Genomic DNA, 24,253 nt, shown 5'->3' with positions numbered 1-24,253 from the left:
TAAAGCATAATAGGTTACACAGACTCCTCTGCAGTTTTTATATAATTATATATTTTATGCCTGTACATTCCACAACCAAGACCTTCAATTCAGTGATCAAAAAACTGGATGTTTTGTTTTGTTTATATCGCATGCTCAAAATTACTTCTGTCTTAATTTATTTTATATATTCTGGATTTGTATCCTGATCTCAATCAAGAGCCATAATTCTTGGTAGAGTCTCTGTAGCTCTCTGTGTTACACAAATGCTTAAGGAAGCAAATATTTGCTTGAATCATCATATATACATGTCTTAGCAAACTGAATTAAGTGAATCTGTGCTCACAATGTCAGTTGCATAACAGGAACATTTTCAGAGATTTTGTGAATTTGATTCTCCATTTTACATTTAATAATTGTATTCTCCATTTTATTACCCAAAAAACCTCTCGAGTTGCATCATCTAAATCAAGGCTGTCAAACTCATGGCCCATGGACCAGGATGCATCATGCGCTGGCCACACCCATGCCCCATTTAGTGAAGGAGAAAAAAGTCACAATACATCACATGACGCCACCATGACAACGTGAGTTTGACACCCCTGATCTAAATGTTTGGATTCTTTCTATAGCCATTTAAATACACACAGATCTGAGCTGCAGATTTACCAGAAGACAAATAAGCATGATGACTTTTTTCAAAATATATGTACACACCACAGCAATTTACTTTGAAAAGCTTTTGTTCAAACTCAGAAATTAAAAACCAAAAAAAATCCTGTCTTCAGCCCCTACTATATGAGATGCCACAGAGTTCTCTGCTTTGTCCTCACCATGCGGTAAGATCATCACTATACTAATGTACCCATATGTCTCCACCCCTACCAGATTAAGCAATGAACTTTTTTCCCCAGTGTCTGCAGAATTGAGTATTTGGATGGGGAACAACAGGCTTCAGCTGAACTCTAGCAAGGCTGAGTGGCTTTGGATGTGGGAGTCTACTGGTTCCAGGACTATACCATCTTTGGTACTAGGGGTTTGCATTGTCTCAAACCGATCCAGTCCACAATAGGGATCCTTGTAGCCTCATAACTTCTGCTTAATGAGCAGGTGGTAGCTGTGATTAGGAGAGCCATTGCACAACTTCTTCTTGTGCAACAGTGTGCCTATTTCTGGATCGGCAAGCTCTGCTCAGTCATTCATGTCCTGGTCACCTCCATATTGGACTACTGCAATGTACTTTATATGGGGATATACCTGAAGAGTATCCAGAAAGTCCATCTGGTACAGAATGCAGCAGCACAGGCAGTTATATGTGCTACTAGAACAGCTCTGAACTGTGTGCTCCCTGCATGCTTAACAAAACTATCAAAATCTTGGTATGAATGATTATTTCTTTGCCATCTACTACCTGGATTGACTTGTTTAATCCAGAATGACTGCCTGTTTATACAACCATTGCAGAAAGCACCACTAACATGAATCAGATTCTTTCCAATGAACCCAGCACTAATGCAAAAACCATGTTTTTAAAGTTAAATGAAAATGAAAACTGAAACATTGCAGACATTTTAAAAAGTAAGTGCAGGCTCCTAGTCTATACGCAAGGTTAAAATACTATCTAGATCAGATCCGGCCAATCTGTAGAAGACACACTGATAAATTAAAAATTATTCACAAAGGAATAATTGACAGCTGCAGCTGGTGGCGTCAGTGAGGCCTGAAGGCTTTGAAGATGCTCAGCAGCATGTTTTTCAGGACAGTGGTAGCAGATTCTTACATACAGCAGCAACATTAAACAGTGGTGAATTTACTGAATATTTAGAAAATGTCTCTGGGCTACATAGAGCAGCCTGCAGTCATATGCTCTGTAGGTTTGATCTAGATTTTGCTTTCCCCATTATGGATTCCAATGGAGGTGCCAAATATATTCCAAGATTACTGCAAAATTCTTTTGCTCCTTAAGATATGATGAAATAACAACGGGAGGCAAACCTCTACAATGGTATAATGTGAGATGGGCTCTAAGCTCTACCAAGCAAGCAAAAGCAAAACAGATGCAGAAAAAAATAATGATCAACCATGAAAACCAAAGTCCCTGAATTTGATATAACATCAAAATCAAATCAACATGGAATCTTTTATAGTTCATCTTTGAGAAACATGCCACAAACTTATCAAGCCTCCATGATGAGAATTCCCATATAGCAAAACAGTTGAGGAAACACAAAAACGGCCCAGAATCAAATGTTCAGCAAATGATTTTTTTTTTAAAAAAAAAAGAGAGATAAAGCCAAGCTTACCCCTATGACATGTGTTAATAATTGAAGTGGAACTGAACTTTCTTAACTGTAGCATAAACAATAAACAATAACATTGCATAAACAATAACATTATTCTATGTGCTTTGTGCAACACATCAGAAGTTTTTGTGTTTTCTTTTTCTTCTTTTACTTTCCCCCGATCTAGAAGAAACTCAAATTATGCCAAGACCTTTTCCAACAGCAGAGAATATATGTTCAGCTATACTAGTCACTGAGAACCAAAGAGAGAATTTCCATTAAAGTCCAACCAGACAAGACATGCAGATAATGAATAGGCGTATTAAAAAAGCAAGAATGTGAACTGTGTACATTTGAAACTCTGCAGAAGCTTCTGGAAAAAAAACAAGAATCTCTCACCTTTCCCTCCATCCTTTTAATCATTAGCTTATACTGTATGCTCAAAAGGAAAGGTATTTATATTTTCTGTTCACATCACAATTTCCCAACTCACTTGTCATTTGTTCTGCTCTGTTCATAGCAACTGCTCAAGCAAATGATAAACTTATGCAGTCTAGGACACAGCCATAAACCGTACATGCCATAAACAGCACATACGTTGCAATACTATACATGCAAAACACACATGGCTTTGATCATACACTTGTTGCAATTTTGACTTTTTTTGATGCCTTCTTTGTGGATACCACAGCAACATTATGCAGCTTTTTGCTGAGAAACAACACAAGGCAATCACAGGAAGTTTATGACAGAATGTCCTGACTAACAAACTAATGTATGACCAAATGTCTATGGAGATTCTTAGTCATCCAGGTCATACTTGTCCCAAGGGTGCTTTTTTCAAGAGGCAAATGGACTTTCTGGTTTTTCTTTGAAGAAGAACCAATCAGAGCTGAAGAAGCTTCTTGGATGAGAAAGGAAACATTTTCAAAGAAAAACCGGAATGTCCAGTTGCCTCTTGAAAAAAGCATTATTCTTTGGGATAATGTATAACCAAATATCTTCTGAATGTATAGGTAGTCCTTAATTTATTATCACAATCAAGACCGACATTTTTGTTGCTAAGTGAGACAGATGTTAAGTGACTATTGCCCCATTTACACCTTTCGTGCCATAGTTGTTGAGTGAACCACCAGTTATACAGTTGTTAAGTGAATCTGGCTTCCACATTGACTTTGCTTATCAGAAGATCACAAAATAGCAATAGCAACAGCACTTAGAGTTTAGACTTATATACCGCTTCACAGTGCTTTACAGCCTTCTCTAAGGGGTTTACAGAGTCAGCATATTGCCCCCAACAATCTGGGTCCTCATATTACTGACTTCAGAAGCAGTGGTAGGATTCAACTGGTTCACACCTAGAACCTGTTAACTTTCTAAGCAGTTTGGAGAACTGGTTGTTGGAAGAAATCTCCTTTTGTTTTTTTCCACTTTACAGGGCTAATCCTGTAAGGAAGGCAGGAAGGAAACACTCTGGTGCTCTTTCTAATCTAATCTTCATTGCCCTGCCTTCAGAAATTGCCTCTCTGTTAACCCTTATAACAGCTAAAGGTTCTTGGCATTATGCCCAGACTTACTGTCAATTGAGCTCTGGAGTATTTTTTTTTCTTTACTGGTACTTTGCTAGGGTTTGATTTTCTTAAAGGGGAAGAGCTTTTTTACACTGCTGTTGGTAGGAAATACTCCCAACAGCTGGGGTGCAACTATCAGCACTTTGAAGAAATGATTGAATAAAGAAGCAGAGCTACTGGAAAGAAACTTTTAATGATAAGGATCCAAGATGAGTGACATTCAGCAGGGCTTCTTGGCTAGCTAGAAAGATTGACATTCAAACATGAGTTTACATACCCTTTCTGAGGTTTGGTCTAAAACTGTTTTGGGGTAAAGTTTAATTCTGTGTTTGGCAAGGTTTAATCCTGTGTTTATTGATGGGATAATTTTCCCTATTCAGCTTTGTTTGAAAGTAAAAATGATAATGAAAAGAAAGCAAAGTTGAAAAATTTGGCTAGTTCCTGTGTCTATTTGTTCTGGTAATTGGTTTAACAAGCAACACTACCTTTGCTCTTTTGATACATTCTAGCACTAATTGCTTTCTTTGTAGTTAGGCTTATCTCAAGTGCTTACACTTGAGCTTGCCTGGTGTATGAACTCTGGCAATGAACCAGACAAGGCTCATGAGCAGACATTTTAGTTTTAAAAGGATTTAAACACTTGTGATTTAATTATTTGTATTGTGTTTGAATTTTTTCATGCCTCGTGGTTTGTTTGTTTTTATCTGGTTTTCCTTCACTACTGTAGTGGTTCCTGGCACTGTCCTTTTGGGGTGCACTTCCAAAAGGCAGGATGCAAACTTGGCACTGATTTTTTTACTGTCTTTCTGAAGGGCATGTGATCTTTCCTTATATCTGGATGATTTCCTTAGGATATCTTGTGAGGTGAGTGAGACCAGCTGGTGTCTTTAAGTGGTGCAAATGGATCTAAGGATTGCTTCTCCTGGGTGTGCTCTTTCTGGAGAGCTTAAATGACCTCTCTACTAAAGAGTTGCACTTTATGAGCAAGAGTTGGCTGTTGATAGTTATCATTGCATTTTAACTATTTTATTTAATTTCAAAATATATATTTGTACAGAACCTTCAACCTATATGAAATTTTCCATAATTTACCATCTTTTAAGGGGATCTGCTATATGCCTAGCCTTCCAGAGAAATTAAATTGATGAGGATGCAGGATCAAACTGATTAGGTCTTTCAGGGATTAAAATTTCAGATCAGGACACACTTCACCTAGCCTTTGAAGTTTTTGTTTTCATATAAGACAATCATTTCCTAAATATTTTAAATTAAACATATGCAAAAATAAAAAGTAGCTCAATCAAAAATAGTAAATAAACAAATTGTTTTCAAAAATATATAGAACTACTTCAATAGAGTACTGTAATTCAATTTATTAAATAAATAAGACAAATACTTGGTTCACTTTGCAAATATATTCTCTGCTACCACTCATTCCATAAAATACAGTAAGACAAACATAATTGGAATTTGCTAATATAACTGCACAGTCATATCGCATTTATAGGTTTCAGGAAAGTGGAAATAATATACAGGTTATTTGTATGAGATGACCATGCTAAGTCCAAGGGAGGGGTCAAACTCTTCATCAGTCATGAATCCCTGCGCACCCACAAGAGATCTAAGTCCAGTCCACCTTGAATTTCTTTCTATATTTAATTCCGTGAATTTCCCTTTACTGTTAGTAGTTCAGATTCTTATAGAGAGCTTAAATGTGCAATAAATCTTTATACTCACTTGAACTGCCTGAATTTCCTGATTTCCCTGGCGCTTGACATTTAAAGAAAATTAAAAAGGACATGACTTAAAATAGAATTTTCAAAGCAGAATCAGCAAAAATAGATGGTGATTGCAAAACTATTCAGATTATGACTTTACACTTTTTATACATATTTTATAATAGACTATTTGTACAAGATACATTCACAGTAATATACAAAACTCACAGTTGCTAAATAAATAATAGGGGGGAAACAGTGTGCAATTTACAATTGGAAATAATGGGTTTATGAACCCAGGCAATAAATTTCACATCTCAGTTGTCCTTGTTTTTCCATTAAATAACCATTTTTCTACCCACCAAAGTGTAATTTAAAATAGAAGCTTTCAAAAAAATTTTTACATAGGTTAAAATCCATCTAGTGATAATTTTAGCATTGTAACAAGAATTCTCATCTAGCAAAACAAAACCAATGGGCCATTCCCCCCAATGCTGCAGAAATGTACATATACACAAATTATCATTTACAATGTAATCATAATATATTTTATTATAGAATGCAGTTCTCCGCTTGCTATTCTTGGGTATAGTTCAATAGACTAGATCACTACTCCCTGATTTAAGATACAACATACATATTGTTATACCCAAACTCTTCTGTATTGCATATCCAATATTGAAATGTGTTATTTTAAGATTGTTTTATTCTATTTTAGCATTGGATTTGTGCTTTTTTAAATTGTTTTGTACAATTATTACTTTTGGAGTTATGAGATTTTAGATCATATATCTATAAACCTTAGTAAGATCACACGTAGAGTACTGCATCCAGTTTTGGTCACCACATTATAAAAAAGATGTTGAGTCCCTAAAAAAAGTACAGAGAAGAGCAACCAGGATGATTAGGGAACTGGAGACTAAAACATATGAAGAACGGTTACAGGAACTGGGCACAGCTAGTGTAGTGAAGAGAAGGACCAGGGGAGACATGATAGCAGTCTTCCAATACTTGAGGGGCTGCCACAGGGAGGAAGGGGTCAAGCTATTTTCTAAAGCTCCTGTAGGCCAGACAAGGAATAATGGATGGAAACTGAACAAGGAGAGATTTTAACCTGGAAATAAGGAGAAACATTCTGACAGTGAGAACAATCAACCAATGGAACAGCTTGCCCTCGGAAGTTGTGGGAGCGCCATCACTTGAGACTTTCAAGAAGAGATTGGACTGCCATTTGTCAGAAATGGTGTAGGGTCTCTTGCTTGGGCGGGGATTTGGACTAGATGACCTTCCAACTCTGATTATCTATTACCTGTTAATGTTTCGATTGTATTATTGTTTTGTATTTGTACTGTAAACTACTGCATGCTGGTTTGGTCAAGAATGAAAGAATAGAAATACTGTATGTTATGCAAGCAAAATAATTTCTCCATAGTTATCTCTATTATTTGAAGTACCTGGTACTGAGAATGTTCAAAACCTATCTTTAATATAGTTGTTAAGGCATAGGGGTTAGAAACTGAGACACTATGAGTTCTAGTCCTGCCTGAGACACAAAACCAGCTCAGTGGCCCTCGGCCAGTCATTCTCTCCACCTTAGGACTCAGCCCTAGGAAAGAGGCAATAGCAAACAACTTCTCAAAAGCCTTGCCAAGAAAACTGTCTGGCAGTCTCTGAGAATTGCGCAGATGGAACATAAGGGAGAAAGAAGTCAACAACAGCAAAAACTGGGTGTGGGGGTGGGGGAGGGGAAGGGGGCAGGAAAAACCTAAAGTGCGCTTTTACAAAATGGAATACACAAAGTGTTATGGGCACTTGTAACAATCATATGCATGTTTATTTCAGCAATGTCCTCTGGGATTTAAATTATTGTAAAATTGTTTTTAATTGCACTTATAGTTAAAGAGTACAGTGATTCTGCCAACCAAGTTGAGAATTTAGGGAGTCAACAGTAAATTAGCAGGTGTCAATTGGAGAAAGGCTGGATGAGCACATGATGTCTGTCATCTCTATCTATCCATTCTATCATATATCACCTATATCTGTCTCTCTGTCTACCACCTATCTCTACAGGGTGAGTGCAAAGAAAGTAAAGATTAGCACCAAATGCTAATAGGAAAAAATAAACTTTAAAAACATAAAAGCTTTTAAACCTGCTGGTTGCTAGTTCCACTTTCTTCATTTCAAGGCTAATTTCAAGGGAATGATCAGGGCAGGACTTCCATTATTTTACCCAAAAATATCCAATTTTGCAGTTACTGTCTGACTAATATTGCTTTCACAGCTTACCAGGTGTCATATTTACTCCGGCCCTATTTACAGCTTTCCTATGCAAGATCCAATAAAACAGATTCTTTCACTGGTGTGAGCAACATCAGCAAGTAGAAATAGGACAAACTGCAAAATTATCCTGGCTGCCTCTTTTTACACAAATAAATTAACTTTAAATACTACAGAAATCCAATACTTCAGACATTCGTATTTGACTATATAATTTTCTCTTTTATAGGAAAATTTAGTTGAGCACTTTCACAATCGATGAAAATGCAGTTTTAAGATGATGGTTTTTCTTGCCGTTAGAATTCCTACTTGTATGCTGGATTTTTTTTTTTTTTTAGGTTGAGTTTCCATTTTAAGAATCAGCAAGTACAAAGGTATTGACTTAACATTTATCCATCTACGGCAGTATGGTATTATTTCTACTTACTGATAATTGAGCCTTTTAGACCAAGCACTATATGCATGGACTAAATATGCGGCACTATCCCTGAGCTCTTAAAGTCTAAAGACTTTATACGGTGTTAATTGTATCCTGAGAACTCAATAGCCAGGAGTTTATTATTAAAAATATAGTATATCTAAATGAATAGCTTCATCAGTCTAATTTTAAACCTCCAGTTAAAAAAGGGTTCTCATGGTGACTAAACAGATACATAATCAGGAAACAATAGGAGAGTTACAGTGATTATGGAAATAAAATCCTAGTTTCTAGAACAGAAACTAAAAATTAGCTCATTAAAAAAACTAAGCATGTTCATCCACAAAGAAGGTGAATCAAGTTTTGGAGCATAAACAGGAAATAAAAAAAAGAGGAGAGAAGGGCGTGTAGTGAAAGAAGGCATCACTGACAGCATACTGAACAAGCATTCCTCCTCTCAGCGTTTGAACAAGTTATTCATTTCAAATCCCATCCTCCCCAAGAGACAATCCGATCAAAGAGATTTCCATCAACATGGTGCAGATAAACAATGCCATGAGGATCTTTCTAATTATGTAAGAAAGGGCAATGTTCTGCTCCTCCCTCGATGAATCAAAGCAACTGTTGGAGAAGAGAGATGGAATTAATATTAAGGAACTAAAAGTAAAAATGCTAACACCAATCCCAAAAGGAATCATACAAACTCCATGGACATGATTCATTTATGGGCTTAGAAAACCACAGCATTAGATGGCCTACACAGTGCAACAATAATCACAACCTACTGCATAATTATTTCCAGACTTTTCCAAGTAACACAGGTGAAAGACGGCAAAGAACTGGATAAGGGTATTTGGATCGTCTCTCAATCTTCTTGGAGTGGTAAGCCATTAGAAGTATAATAACGATGAAAGCAAAGAGTATGAATGATATAAACACCAATAAAAAGTTTCTGGTTTGCAAAGTTTCACATTCTAGGCAATGAAGAAGCTCTTTGGGGCAGAGCTGCTCTTGGCTTTCTGAGTCAGGAGAGATGTTATTGTCAATTATCTGCCTGTAGTACATCAGTGAAGGTTTTGCCTCATACTTGTTCATCACGTAACGGTAGAGGCCATATGATTTGGAATCCCCTCTGTCACTAAAAGAATAGACAAAATAGCCACGGAGATTAACATCATCCAAGGTGTAGGCTAAAAAAAACACAGAAAAGAACAGAAGAACAAAAAAATTAGTAGTGTATTTATTTTAGCAGCAATCTTATTTGTACATTAGTATATGACCAATACAGAAGAAGTGATAGAAACAATATAATCTTTATTAAATTCATCACAATTCTCAAATGTGAAGTTTCCTATGCCTACTTTTACATTAAAATAAAAATACCAAAATGCAATCACAAACAACTCACCTTGTTTGGAACAAACACTGAAAACCATCAGCCTTTCCTCTCTATTCTTATGTTATTTTTACTTTATCTTTGCATAGGAAAATAATTTTAAAAACTTTCCTGGCCATTAAAAGCAACAGATTAAAAGAGATACTACATCACAGCAATAAAAGATAAAGCAATATACAATTTTTTAAATGTCACTGTGGTGTAACTTTGGAAGAAGAAGATAGGATGACAGACAGGTAAAAATGTGCACACAGATTGCAAAGACAGCCAAAAAAAGACCCCTAAAAGTAACTACATGGATAAAATATATATTTTAGAGCCAATGGTTTCATAGTTTTTAAAAAAGATATTTTTCTATTTTTTGTCAGACACAAACATTTTCACCCTGCTTTGTATTTGCGAAAACTAAATTTTCAGTAGACCTTCCTATTCTTTGGTTCTGAAGACCCAAATGCTATTACAAGCATATTAGAAAACATGTTTGGTTTAAGGACTTGCAGACAGATGCTGTTTGCACCTGTGTGCCTTGGAATTCCTTGCTTTGCCTTCAAGCCACTGTACACCTTTAGTTTTTATTTCCTTTATAATCTGAAACCACAGTCCTAGTATATGCACAAGGGGGGGGGGTGCATAAGTGCACTAACACGCCTATCGTCCTTGTCGTATTTTTATTCTTGTTCTCATTTGACAAACTCCAATAAATAAAAATATCTTTCTCATCTTTCCCGCACACATTGTTCCAATGCAGCAAAACACATGGTTATTAAAGCATTAATGTTTTTTCATAGGATCCTTACCTTTTAAGGCTTCGTTAATATAATTCTCCAGGTAATGGATCCTTAACTTGTCATAAGACTGATTCTGCTCATCGTCGATTCCACTGGCTAAGATATAAATTGGGATATTTCCATACTTATGTTTAATCCAATTGAGAAGCTTCCGTAGTCCCCAGGGCACCATTGGAGTTTGGCTGGGTGATTCCAACCAAGTTAAATCTTTTATCATTTGGATATCAAGAAGGGGATCATACTTTTTGGGAATGTCTTTTTCGGAACCGACAAGAGTTGTGGTATAGTGACCCAGAGCAAAGAAATCAAAGGAGCCATGTATTAGATTACTTTCCTCTGCTGAGAAATAAGGTAATTGAGAATTATAAAGACCTAGATCATTTTTCTGGCGAAGCAACTGTCGCATCACTTCTGGATAATTACCAGATCCAAAGATTGGCTCTGCCAGCCAGCCAAGATCGAATTCCAAAGCACGCCTGGCTGCTTCCTCACCCTTTTTTGAAAAGGGGCTGGCAGGCTCAACCCAGTCAGCATGTAAGGCAATTGATATTTTACCGTTTTGAATCTTTCTGAATTTTTTATCATACAAGTGCCATGCTTTGGCATGAGCTTTCAAGAGATTATGTGCAGCTGTGTATGTCAGGTTCTCCACATTGGGTTCATTCATGGTGATCCAAAATTTCACATGATGTCCAAAGTTTTTAAAACAGAACTGAGCATACTCAACAAAAGCTTCCACAGTATGTTGGCTCTCCCATCCTCCATTCTTGGCCAGTGAAAAAGGGAGACCTTGATTCATAGCTCCAGGTTGCCACAAAGCAACTACAGGAGTGATATTAGCTTTGATTAGTTCTTTGACAATACACTGATAATAAAATAGAAGTGTTTGGTTTACATTTGTCTCGTTGCCAAGAGGGAGGATCAAAGGCCACACTAGTGAAAAATGAAAGTGTGTGATATGCATTTTTTGAAGTAAAGAAATCTGGAGTCTGATATGAGAAAAATCAACACAGTGAGGCTTGAGTTTCAGAACACCACTTCCATCGATTTTGATGAGATTCTTGGTTTGGTGAAGTCCCCATATGTAAATATTAGGGTCAGTAAACTGAGATCGTTTTGCATCTATCTAGAAACAAAGAGGGAGAAAGGAATTATATCTGTCACAAATAGAAAAAGCAACCAACACACTAATATTATCACAAAAGCAACTGAACATGGTATCTCTTTTTTTGCGAACATACAACCATCTCTGAGTTTATTCTGTATTTCTACCAACATATATAAGAAAATGTTATACTGGTTTGTTTATTTATTACTTATCAAATTTCTATACCATTCTTCACTCTTAATGTGGTTTGGGAAGTTTTCAAATATAAACACATAGGTTCCTTAGGAGGAAACAAAATTTCCCTGTACAGTAGGGAAATAACAAAAGCTGAAAGATAATAAATTTTGTAGTTGGTCTCTAGATGTGTATAGACATTTCTCATATGAAACAAAGAGAGATGTGTTATTTATGAAGAGCTTTATCAGAGAATTCCATCAAATTGGTACGATTATAAAATGTTTGTATTGAATCAGACAAAATCATCATCTATTAGCACTAAAGAAAGACTAGAAAATCTCACTTGGTTTCTCAATTGTCTTACCTGAAGAAAGTTTTCTGTGACCCCCCAAACAAAATTACAGGGGAATGTTCCTTTAAAAGGTTGGGTTTCTGGTGTTGGGAGGAAACCATTGTCTTGAATCACCTTTCGGTAAAACAAACCTGAAGATTTCATTATCATTTTTTTATCCTGGCTTTGAAAGTCAACATAAAATAAGCCCCGTCGAACGTAGCCTCTGAACCATTCAAAGCCATCCATTAGGGACCAAACTGTATACCCCATCACAGTAACTCCATCGTATCTGATAGCTGAAGAATAAACGACAAATACATAACTAATTTCTCTGTGCATTAAACACTGTACACTTCTGAACAGTTACATCAATTTTAAAATTTTCTTGAAGGCTCAATACAACTTTGAAAGAAGCCCCTGAAGTTGGTGTGGCAAGAGTTGACTGTCTGATTCTCTCTCTCTATATATATATTTTGACTGATGAAATTGCTTGGATGTGCAATAAAACATCTGAGATGAACAAATTTTGGTCCAGTTGCCATGATTCAACCTTTTAGATAATATAAATCCTTGTTCAGAAAATGTTTTTGCAATGATAAATAGTAAATCTTTTTTGTTTGGAACAAGATTCTACTCTCATCCTATCAAGATTTCTCATATTCAAATATTTCCCCTCATGTATGAAACTGTCCAAGGAATTCAGCTTAAATGGCCTTTCAATTGTAATCTTCCCATATTTTCCCATATCTCCTTTCATATTGTATTTTTTTTACTAAGAAAATAGTATATTAAGGGGGAAAAAGAAAACAGTTACATACTGTTTAAATCATCTGTATGGAAATACCTATTCATTGATATTAAAATAGAACTTATTTAATTGACATAAGAAAAATGCTTATCTTAAACATTATAAATGGCTTAATTAATATATCCTGACCAGAATGCCAAAGGCAATCTTACCTTTTAATGTGTCCAGTATGAAATTTTTAAGATAATACATATAAGTGGCATCATCTGTCTTTGTACTTCCAGAAACATACCAACTGTTTTCCACAATGAAAATCTGTGAGGGATTATATTCCCTGCTTATCCAGTAAAGTAGCTGCCTCAGGTTCAGTGTTTGCTGCTGCTGGAACAGCATGTCTGGATCCACACGAGTAAAACTTAATGTGGCTCCGAAAGAAAGAGCAAAGAAATCAGCTGTTCCTCTGATTAAGTTCTTTTCTGCATCAGTGAATTCTGGTAATGTCAAGGAAAGGTAACTTTTCATGCTCTGAGGGTAGTCTCCATCAGTAAATATAGGCTTAGCAAACCAGCCCAGCACAAAGTCAAGAGATTTCTGACAACTCTTTATATTCTTTTCTGTCATGTTTTGAGGTTTTATCCAGTGAGAACTTAAAGCAATTGATACTTGACCTTTTTGAGCAGGACGAAAATTGTCATTATAAAGATGCCACACTTTGGCATGGGCCTATAGAAAAGAAAGAAATACACTAGTGAACCAATGTTTCTGTAGCTGTTAATATTTTTATATTTAATTTATATGGTCAAACAGAATTATGTTAGTCACTAATCAACCATTGAGGCCATGGCAATGTTTAAGTGATCACGGCAAAACGAATGGTTTCTATGACTTTAAACATTGGGTTGGAATTGGGGGGAAATGCCAACCCTATTCTGATAACATGAACAGAAAAGGTCACCCTGACTTTGCATGTTGGCTGAAATACTTCATCCATTTCTACTGAATTGTAACAGGGTCAAAGCAACCCCTCATCCCATAGTGCCCATTTGAAATGATGTAATGGCCATCAACAAAATTAAAAATAACAAATCACTTGGCAGCAAACTGTCTACACACAGGATTAAACAAAAAAGAGCTATGCAGATAAAAGTTGTAAATGAAAACTGAAAACAAACACATCGTAACTAAACAATGGCACTCACAATTAAACTCAGTATCAGAATCAATTACTATGCCAAACGGCTCTTACTCCATTTCATATTATTTATATTCATACTCATACCCTTTTTCTACCAAAGTTTTCTGCCCTTTGCATGTTATTTATTCCAAAAGGGTAAATTGAAGGTTACCATAACTGAACTGCAAACATCTGATCAACTACTGAAAGAAATGACTATCCATCTATCCACGCATTGTCTGTCTGTCTGTCTATCCGTCCATCCGTCTGTCTATAAAATTATTGGCTGTACATCTTACACAAGGTAACTCTGGGCTTACAATCATAGAAAGCTATCTATCGATATACATTAAAATATAAATATGTTAAAACCAATCATTAAACTCTAATTACATGAGGAGGGTGGGTGCAGAGTGGGGAGAAATGGGATCTGTTGTTACTTGATCAACCATTTCCATTGTGCTATTCCCGCTTTGGGGGCCCAAGTCAAATGGCAGAGCCAGGTCTTTACACCCTTACAGAAAGATAGGAAGGTTGGAGCCAACCTTACATCATATTCGACAAAGCAGTTAAAACTTGGCCTTTCATACATATTTTCAGAGATTAGCATCTAGTGCTTATTTCCATTTAAGCAGGTTAGGTTTATTTATTTATTTATATTGTAGTGGAAAGTGATTTTATTATTTTTGTTAGAATGTTTTGTAAACCATCTAGATTCTAGAGTTTTCACAAGTAGCTGATAAATACCAAGAAATGAATAAACAGTTATTTTTTTCACTGAAAGATAATATAGAAAGTTGAATTACACTGAGGTCCAAGGAATAAATATTTTTTAATCTCTTGTCTACCTTCCCCCTCCCCGCTATTCATCCAGATTGGGTCTGTTATACTGTCATGTACATGTATCCCAAACACTAAATTGATGTATTGAAACATATTACATTTGGCAAGGTAAATAGCAGGCAGAGACAGTTAACCAAGACCAAAGTTCAGAGGCGAAGGAGTAAAAACTTCTAGTGCCCATACTACTAAACCTATAATTTCCCACATCACTCAAAAATAATACCAGAAAAATACGTATATTACATATTTCTTTAATGTACAGAGGATTCAAAGTGATGTTAAACCATGGCATAATTTGTTTTTGATATGCACAGTTTGTAAATCTTTTACAAATGAGCTACTGGTTTGCAAACTATGCTTTAACATGATTTATGTACCCAAACAGTTGTGACTACTTCAGCAAAATGTTGTTAACAAAAATCATGACTTACCATGTGTGAACTAGCTATCTCTCTGTCTTAATATCTACTTTACAGTCCTCTTCAAGAAATTAAGCGTGATTAGTTTCAATACAAACTCAGCATACTGTTAATAACAATAACGATGAGTGGATTCTGGATGCATGTGACATTAACCAATAAGAAAAAACTAAGGACACTGTTCAGAGAATGAAATCTAACTGGCTGTCTTTACTTTCTATGAAATGTTTGAAAAATTAAATGTAAATTGATGTTACCACAAATTGTATCATGTGGCATATGTCTGTCTCTCAACAGCAGAGGAAGAATTTGTGCATGAAAAAACACAAAAGGATGAGATGACCTGATGAATGAAATTCAGAATTAAATAATAATAATTTATACCTCATCCCACCAATAACAAACTAAACAGAACATGCTAATTTTTTGACAAACTACAGTATTATTATTTATAGGCTGTATATATAGATTGTATTATACTTGCATTTGTGTGAAAATTTCTCTGCATTTTGGATTCATCATCACGAAATTTTAATACAACTGAAAAGTCAGCAGTCAAATAAGAGTAAAAGTTTCTTAGCCTTTTAACAAAACGGGCTCCCATATTTAAAAAGGGCCTTGGATAAATGTTTGTCTCCTATTCCAAGGGGCCATATAGGTGTCCAGAAATAGCCTTTTAAATAGTCCTACTATACCCTGGGATCAATATCAGTAAATTTCCTTTTCTGTTCTTATTATTTTGGTATAATTTTTATTGAAGAAATTTAAAATATAAATTTTAAAGATAAAAACAATACAAATATTAGAAAAGAAAGAAAGTGAATAAGAAATAGAAAAGAAAAAGAGGCAGGCAGGCAGGAAGGAAGGAAGGAATTATAAAGAAGCAGTTCTAATCTTTTTGACAGCAGATGTAAATGCATTTGAATTTTTACCCTCTCTCTATGTTTACATCATAATTTTACTTTTTTCATAAGCTACCCTTTCCAATCCTCAAACCCATAAATCACAAGTTCATTTTTCTTTTTTCAGCAAAGAGAACATAAGTAGTTTCCAGTCACCAACAAATATAATTATTGTATTGACCTATCTCTAATAAAAAGTATCAGCAAATTTTCTTACCATGTAAGAAACTTATAACAGCTAATATAGTAGGTTAAGGGGAAAAAATGGCACAATTTACTGAAAACAAAGTGGAAAATATTATGAACATGCAAAAGAACTGGGGGAGGGGTAGGAAGAAAAAAGTTACCAGCGAGGCAAGTTGAAAAGCTGAAAATGCCAAAGTGACATTTAGGATGTGTAAGAGAAGACCAGGCTGAGCTGGAAGGTGGGGTTAAACATGTCATCAGTTTGGAGTTATTATGTTGCCACAAGGGACCCACCCCATCGTCCTGGGAATTCTGTTAATCTTTATCTACAGCCAATTTAGCTTTGATTCTTGTATATAGACAACAATAATGAACTCTTCTGTGCTTTGAACTCAACAAATGTTCCTGGTTATTTACATTTGTTTGGATGTGTTATACAATAAATAAGAAAAGGAACTCTTGTGGAAAGAATGTCATATTTCAGAAATCAAAAAAGATAATTTCCTTATTCTTAACAACTCTTGTCTTAATGGCAGTGGGGATCAAAGATATGTTCCCATTGAACATAAAAATAAAATAAAATTGGACATAAACAGAAAAACAGATTGATCAAGGCTAGACTGGGAAGTCAAAAATGAACCCTGGATGAAGGCAATGTTAAAACAGTTCTGCACTGCTGACTTATAAATATATCCATGAGATCAATGGGAGGTGAAGTCTACTCAAAGAGACTTTATTGTTGAACTTCCCTTTCTCTTCCTGAAGCACTCTACTGAATGCCTCTTAAGAGAATCCTCATAATCCTTCCAGATTTAAGGAATACACAAAAGAAAAGTGGAATTTGTTGTACTGAATTCTATTCTGCTGGCATGGGAACCAAACTAAATGTACAGGTAGTCTTCACTTAATGACCACTCTCTTAGAATTCAGAATTATGATAGACCTGCCAAAAATTATGTACAACCAGTTCCAGAGTTTCAACATCTGTACATACAACTTATAGTGATCTAACCAATTTGGACGCTTGGCAACTGACTGACCTTTATGGTTGGTTGCAGTATTCCACAGTCACATTACCTTAATTTGCAACTTGTTTTGTTTGTTTCCAGTAAAATACACCCATAAGAATACATGATTTATTGAATGACTGAGGTATTCATTTATTGAATATGATAACATTCACACCACAGACAATAGGGCTATCCTTCAAAAAGACTTCAACTATGTATCAGAATGGTCAAACAAATGGCAACTTCACATCTCAACAAATAAATGCTCTGTCTTACATATTGCCCAAAAAATCAGAAAATAAAATACAGGCTGAATAATCAAGACCTTGTTGATGATCCAAACTCTGTCAAGGATCTTGGAGTACTCATCTCTAATGATCTAAGTGCTAGAGTGCACTGTAACTACATAGCCAAAAAGGCATTAAGAGTTGTTAATCTAATCCTACATAGCTTTTTCTCTGGTAATATCACACCACTAACTAGAGCATACAAAACATTTGCTAGACCAATACTTGAATACAGCTAATTAGTCTGGAACCCACTTTACATATCTGATATTAACACAGCTGAGAAAATCCAGAAATATATCACAAGAAGAGTTCTCCACTCCTCTACTCGTTGCAGAATACCTTATGTCACCAGACTTGAAATTCTAGACCTAGAAAACCTACAACTATGCAGCCTTCGGTCCAATCTAAGTATAGAATATAAAATCATACATTGCAATGTCCTACCTGTCAATGAATACTTCAGCTTCAACCATAACAATACAAGAGCACACAATAGATAAACTCAAGGTAAACCGCACCAAACTTGATTGCAGGAAATACAACTTCAGCAACAGAGTGGTCAATGTCTGGAATACTCTACCTCACTCTGTGGTTTCTTCCCCAAACCCCAAAAACTTTAACCTTAGACTGTCTACCATTGACCTCACCAAAGAGGTCTGTAGGGGGCGTGCATAAGCGTACCAACGTGCCTACCATCCCTGTCCTATTGTTTCTTTTTATTTTTCTTATATGTATCCATTTCATGTATTCATAACTATGTCTATACTTATACCTATTATCTTGTAAGCAATTGACAAATCAAATAAATAACAAAATAAAAATAAAACTGCCACCAAAAAAGTCATAAAGTTGGGTCCAGCCATGTGGACCCCTCGACTTACAATCACCATGACTTATGATGGAAGTTCCTGGCTCCATTACAGTCATAAGTCAAAGACTACATTAAGTATGTAAAGCATAATTGGTATGTTAGGAATTGTTCCCTGTATGAAAACTGCATTTTTTTTTATTTCTCTTCTTGAACTGAGTACATCTTATTGATGCCTGCTTCATTTTTGCTATTTTTGTTTTTTGCTTGATGATTTTGAGCAACCGCCCAGGAATTTGTTGGACAACATACATTAATCTTCCTTTGTACCTACATTTGTTTTGAGATAAGCCTACCTGCCTTGTAAAGAGGCAGGCTGTGAGTTTAGTGTAAGTAGTTCTTATAGATAGGCATTTGTATCAGAATTTTAAGCAAAAGCTTTTCACCTACTATTTTTTTAACTAAAGTTGGAACATTTTTTGTGCAAAATCTATACTTGAACTCTTCCTTATGTTCACTCCTTAAACCTGAACAACTTTGCACAAGATTGGACTCAAGTTATTGTTTCCAAGGGTTCATCTTTTCTTGACATTGATCTTTGATAATTAAAGATTCTAACCTCAAAACTTTCTCACAAATTTGACAAATATGGTTATAATATATTTATGTGAAGAACTTGTCACTGTTCAGTGCACAAGACAAGATGTGGCGTTGTTTAACTCAGTTTCATTTCATTGATTTCATTAAGGCACATTAATCAAGCTTATGGTTGAAAAGCTACAAGAAACAGAAGATGAGTAATTAATCTAATCTCTAATGCAATAAACAAACTGTAATTCCAGTGCACATATAGGAGAGTTCATAAGAATTATATGGTCCCAAATTATACAGAATGCCAAGGTCTTGCAAATAAAACTGATGAAGTGATAACAAAAAATGAAGGTGTTAGATTTATTGACATAATTCTTTTTAAAAAAACAGATCTAAATAAAATAAGTTATTATCTCTGTGCCTGATCAATTTAATATTATTGTGAACATTGCATGTAACCAGGGGTGGGTTTCTACCAGTTCTGTCCACCTCTGTAGAACCGGTAGTTCTGTAGAGCAATAAACATAGAACCGGTTCTATGTCTGCTGATGTTTTTGCCCACCCGCCCACCTGGGCTCTTACCTGATCTTTATTTCCTGATTTTTCAACTTCAGCTGCCGAATGAGGCACCGCTGCAGTTAAAAAAAACAAGAGGGCTGTTTCAAAGGCTGCTTCTCGGCACACAGCGTGCTAATGGCGATTAACAGGCATGCATCTCGTAGCAGGCAGGGAAGCTCGTAAATCCCGAACCGGTAGTTAACCCTGTCATATCCCACCCCTGCATGTAACCATCTTGGCCATAGCATCCTCATTCATAAACTCTCCAAACCTAAGATAGGACCCTTTTAGATATTTTTAATTACTTAATTACATTAATTACTGTAGTGATTTTTAATAATGTTAAACATATTAGCTCCATATTCTTTTTTGAAAAAAAAAGTATTTTGCTTCACTTTTAACTGCCACATGCAACATTTCGAAGAAATCATTGTTTACAGTTTTAAATGATGAAATAGCCTTCACAACCCTTTCTGATTTTATATTCTTCTTAATATAGACATCTCTAAAAATTGTGATACTGTGCTGGCTTTGATAGAGACACTAATACAAATTACTCGTATCTACGTTGGATGCTGGAGTTAATACAGATTCTACACTGGAAGTGACATTGATATCTCACTGTCACAATTGCACAATTATTTCACTAATTGATGTCAATAAGATGTTTGGCTGGGGAGTACTCTTGATTCTGACTGCTGGTGACTTGTAAAGAATTATAAAACTGTACCTGCATAAAACTTTACTCGTATCAAATCCTTTAAATCATAAAACAACATAAGATAGCCACATTATACACCGGAGGTGTCAAACTCCAGGCCAGCCCATGGGATGCTTAGATCTGGCCCATGAGGCCGCCCTGGAAACAGCGAAAGACCACCCCGCAGTGCCTCTGACAGCAAAAATGGAGCTCAAGAGGGCCACATGCGCCCCTCCCTCCCAAGCTCCATTTTTGTTGGCAGAAGGCTGGAGTATTCCCCCAAACCCACCCAGGCCACCACCTGTGCCCCCAACACAAGTGATGTCAAACTGACCACACCCAGCCTGGCCACATACCCCCCAGCCCCCAAGGTCAAACACAACCCTGATGAAATGAAATAGAGTTCGACATCCCTGTTATACACCTTTGTGGAGTGATATGTCCTTCTGGATGGAAAAGATTTGATGGATTTCCATCAAGTCAATGTCAAACCATACAGATTAGCTTTTCCCAGGAAGGACTTTCTTCCAAGTAATTAAGTCTATAGAAAGATTATATAGTTGTGTCCTCGACTTGCAACTATTTGTTTAGTGACTATTTGAAGTTACAATGGCACTGAAAAAGTTACTTATGACGGGTCCTCATATTTATAAACTACTATAGTATTCCCATGGTCACATGACCAAAATTTAGTTGCTTGGCATGTGGCATGTATTTATTACAATGTCCTGGAATCATATAATCTCCATTTTAATCCTATTAAATTCAGGAACTAGATAGTCCATTTGTCCCTTTAGCCTGGGTTTAGCACTGAATCCTATTAAATTCAGGGACTAGATAACAGACCCAAATTAGTTCCTTTTAATGTCTGCATTTCACATTTCTATTGAATTGACAAATTCTCTATAATTTGATTTTTTTTTATTTAAGACTGGTAGGAATAATTTATTGCACTAGTTTCAGTAGCTGTAATATGTTATCACTATTATGACTTCTTTTGTTGAAATAGTTTAATCAGCCATTTCACATATAATCTATTTGTTCTGGCACTTTGTTTAGTTTTCATAGTCCACGCAGTGCTGACCTTTGCTATTTTAATGTGTTTATCTAATATCCTTACATTGTAAAATACATTTAGCCACAAGTAGAATGTATCTTATTAAAAGTTACATTAACTTTTTACATTTGACAGTTCATTGTAATTTCAGACATCTTTAAAATATTTAAGTCTTTAAAGATCTTTTTTAAAAATCCATATCAAAAGGGCAATACAGTTATTAGATTAATTGGAGTTTATAAAATAGTTTCCAACAAGTATTTATCATCTGAGTACTGCCATTACAAAAGTAGATATGTTCATGCCATGTTTTATGTGAAGCATTCCCTCAAATCTTTCTGTAAATGACAAAAATTGATTGTTTTTCCATCATGTTCTTTTTTTAAAAAAAAAGTTAGCTTTTAAAATAAAACCTGTGCCTACTGTATCTTTATATATACATATAGATTGGCAGGTGGAAAACAAATGATAAACAATATTAAAATGTTTAATTAAGATGTTGCACTAAGATAAAAAATGTCAAAGAAAAATCAGATATAATTACTGAATGGTTGGAGATTGAGAAGATTTATTGCCAGTGGGGTAAATTTCATTCAATACAGTGGAATCTATTTGTGCTATATTTCTTTATAATGAATCCTATCTCTCAAGCAAGCCAACTAGGCTGTCACTAAACTCAAGCATTTTTCCCTAATGAGTTATGTCCAACTTATGAAAACTTCTCTTCTTGCCTGATGCTTTTTTTAAATTCAGCTTTCTGATCTTTGTTCCAGGAATCCAGGAATGTCAGAGAAGTTCAAGGGAACACAAAGGTATAGAGAACTGTTTCTCAACCTCTGCAGGTTTAAGAAGATGTGAGTTTAAGTCTTTACATCTTAAACCTGCCAAGATTGATAAACTCTGGTGTAGAGAACTAACACTTTTTATAACTGCTACATATCTTCATGTTGATAAGTAAGTGAAGAGTACCAATAAAATCCTATTAAATTACTGCAGGATAACTTGCTATTTGTTTTCATTAACAAGTGGGTTAAATGTCAGGAAAGTGTCTCAATTCTATTCATAGTAGCCAGACAAACCCATGTGAAGCAAGGTTTTCAGTATCTGTGTCTATTCCTATCATGTTATATATATCTGCTCATTCCCATTCAAAGTTTTCTGTCAAATGGCAATTTACTCAAATGTTCATTTACTGCCAACCTTAGCGTTTTAGTTTAAATCTACAGCTGGGGCAACTCTTGAAATGTTGCCATAGTCTAGTAACATTAAACTGTAATAATTTAATGTTTAATCTGCCTCAAGACTGTTTATTTGCTGCCAAGGTCTAACAGTTTAAACTCTATACTAGCTGGAAGTAAAACCCCACCAAAGCCACAGGAAATTGCTTCTGATAACAATGGCACAGGAATGGAATATTAACTGGAGCAGGCCTGCTCTAAGATAAAGATCAATCTCCAACCAACTTGGTGGCCTCCACAACTATTGGGCTTCAACTCCTCACAATTCTCAGCCAGCCTGAGTAAAAAGGCCTATTGGATGGAAATACAGAAGTCCGGCGGGTATTTCTCAAGGCGACCATTAATTATCCTGGATAAAAGTCAGCATCTTGGCCAGCTACTTCGGACCAGCGCTCAATGAAACGATGCGTAGCAAAGAACAGCAATTAGGCCCACAGAAGCTGCGGATCCTTTCTGCGCTCCATCCTTACCTTCAGGAGGTTATGCGCCACTTTGTAGCCCAGCCTCCGCCCGCCTCGCAACCCCCGGGCCAGCCTGCCCGTGGCGTAACCGTGCCACGCCACGAGGTAAGGATTGTCTATAGTGAGCCAGTAGCGCACGTGGCGGCCAAAGTGCTGGAAACAGAGCTGGGCATAATCCAAGAAAAGCTCGACGAGAACCGGGTTCTCCCAGCCGCCGTAAAGGTCCTGCAGGGTCTGAGGCAGGTCCCAATGGTAGAGGGTGACCACGGGCTCGATCCCGCGCTGCCGCAGGCCGGAGAGCAGGCGCGCATAGTAGCGCAAGCCGGCAAGATTGACGGGCGCCGTGCCGTTAGGTAGAAGGCGCGCCCAGGCTAGCGAGAAGCGGTAGTGGGAGACCGCCAAGGCGCTCAGGCCGTCCAGGTCGCGCTCGACGTGGTCGTAGCTGCTGCTGCCCGAGTCCCAGGAAGGCCACTCGGCCGGGTTTCTTACAGACGCTGCGGAGCGTTGCATGAGGGTGTCCAGCACCGAAGGCCCTTTACCGTCCCGGTTCCAGGCGCCTTCCACCTGATACGCCGCGCTCCCGGCTCCCCAAAGGAAGCCTTGAGGGAACGTGTCATAGAGAAAGAGCGCGTCGTCCGGGAAAGGCAGGTGGGCGAAGCGAGACCAAGTGGCCTCGCCTTGGCCTGGCTTTCCAGCTAACGGGCGGCAAAGGAACATTCCCAGGACGAGGAACGGCAGCCCCGACGCCGTGGCGGGTACCATTGCGCTGGCGGGGAAACGTCCAGGAACAGATGCGGGTGAGAAGAGACGGTGCCTGCCGGCTGCCTTCTCTCCCGCCACCGCCCTCCCCCCTCCCCCCGCCGGCAACCCAAGTTTATTCCTTGCTTTGCCCTGCCCGCGGAGCTATTAATAATTACCTGGGATCGCGCCGAGAGTGGGGGGGGGGTTCCTCCTCCTCCATGGAAAAAAGGAGCGGGGAGGTTAACCAAGTTGTTCCGAATCAGCTGAAGGGAAAGGGAACGAAGGAGGAGAGGGAGGAGATAGGGAAGCCACGACCCCTGCCCTCCGCGCCTGGGCCGAGGATTGCTCGTACGGCGCCTGTAGGGGAAAGGAAGTCCTCAGGCGCTTAGTCGCCCCTCATCTTTCTGGCGGTAAATTGACGGCTGGTCGCCATCCACGCTCCAACACAAGCCCAATCCCACAACGCGGAGTCAAGAGAG

General features: G+C 37.1%; 1 protein-coding gene across 1 annotated transcript; it reads right to left on the bottom strand.

Moving 5' to 3' along the window:
• Window positions 1–5,185: 5,185 nt before the first annotated feature.
• On the bottom strand, window positions 5,186–23,871 carry KL (klotho). The gene is made up of 5 exons (XM_026708805.2): window positions 23,043–23,871; window positions 13,009–13,519; window positions 12,079–12,344; window positions 10,439–11,555; window positions 5,186–9,435 (listed from the first exon to the last, which is right to left on the bottom strand). Exons 1-5 carry the CDS (start codon window positions 23,793–23,795, stop codon window positions 9,038–9,040), a joined length of 3,045 nt encoding a protein of 1,014 aa, XP_026564590.1. The 5' UTR covers window positions 23,796–23,871; the 3' UTR covers window positions 5,186–9,037.
• Window positions 23,872–24,253: the final 382 nt, after the last annotated feature.

This window comes from Pseudonaja textilis, chromosome 7 (genome assembly GCF_049901715.1).
Source record: "Pseudonaja textilis isolate UNSWEBS1 chromosome 7, rPseTex1.2, whole genome shotgun sequence".
NCBI classification, from domain to species: domain Eukaryota; kingdom Metazoa; phylum Chordata; class Lepidosauria; order Squamata; family Elapidae; genus Pseudonaja; species Pseudonaja textilis.
This window is presented reverse-complemented; position numbering and strand designations above follow the sequence as displayed.

Excerpts from the sequence above, each read along its gene's own strand:
- KL (XM_026708805.2), bottom strand. The coding sequence starts at position 23,795 with ATGGTACCCGCCACGGCGTCGGGGCTGCCGTTCCTCGTCCTGGGAATG. Across the intron at positions 12,345-13,008 it reads CATACTGGACACATTAAAAG|CTATCAGATACGATGGAGTT; the intron begins GTAAGATTGCCT and ends TTTATTCTTCAG. Across the intron at positions 9,436-10,438 it reads TATTAACGAAGCCTTAAAAG|CCTACACCTTGGATGATGTT; the intron begins GTAAGGATCCTA and ends TGTTTTTTTTAG.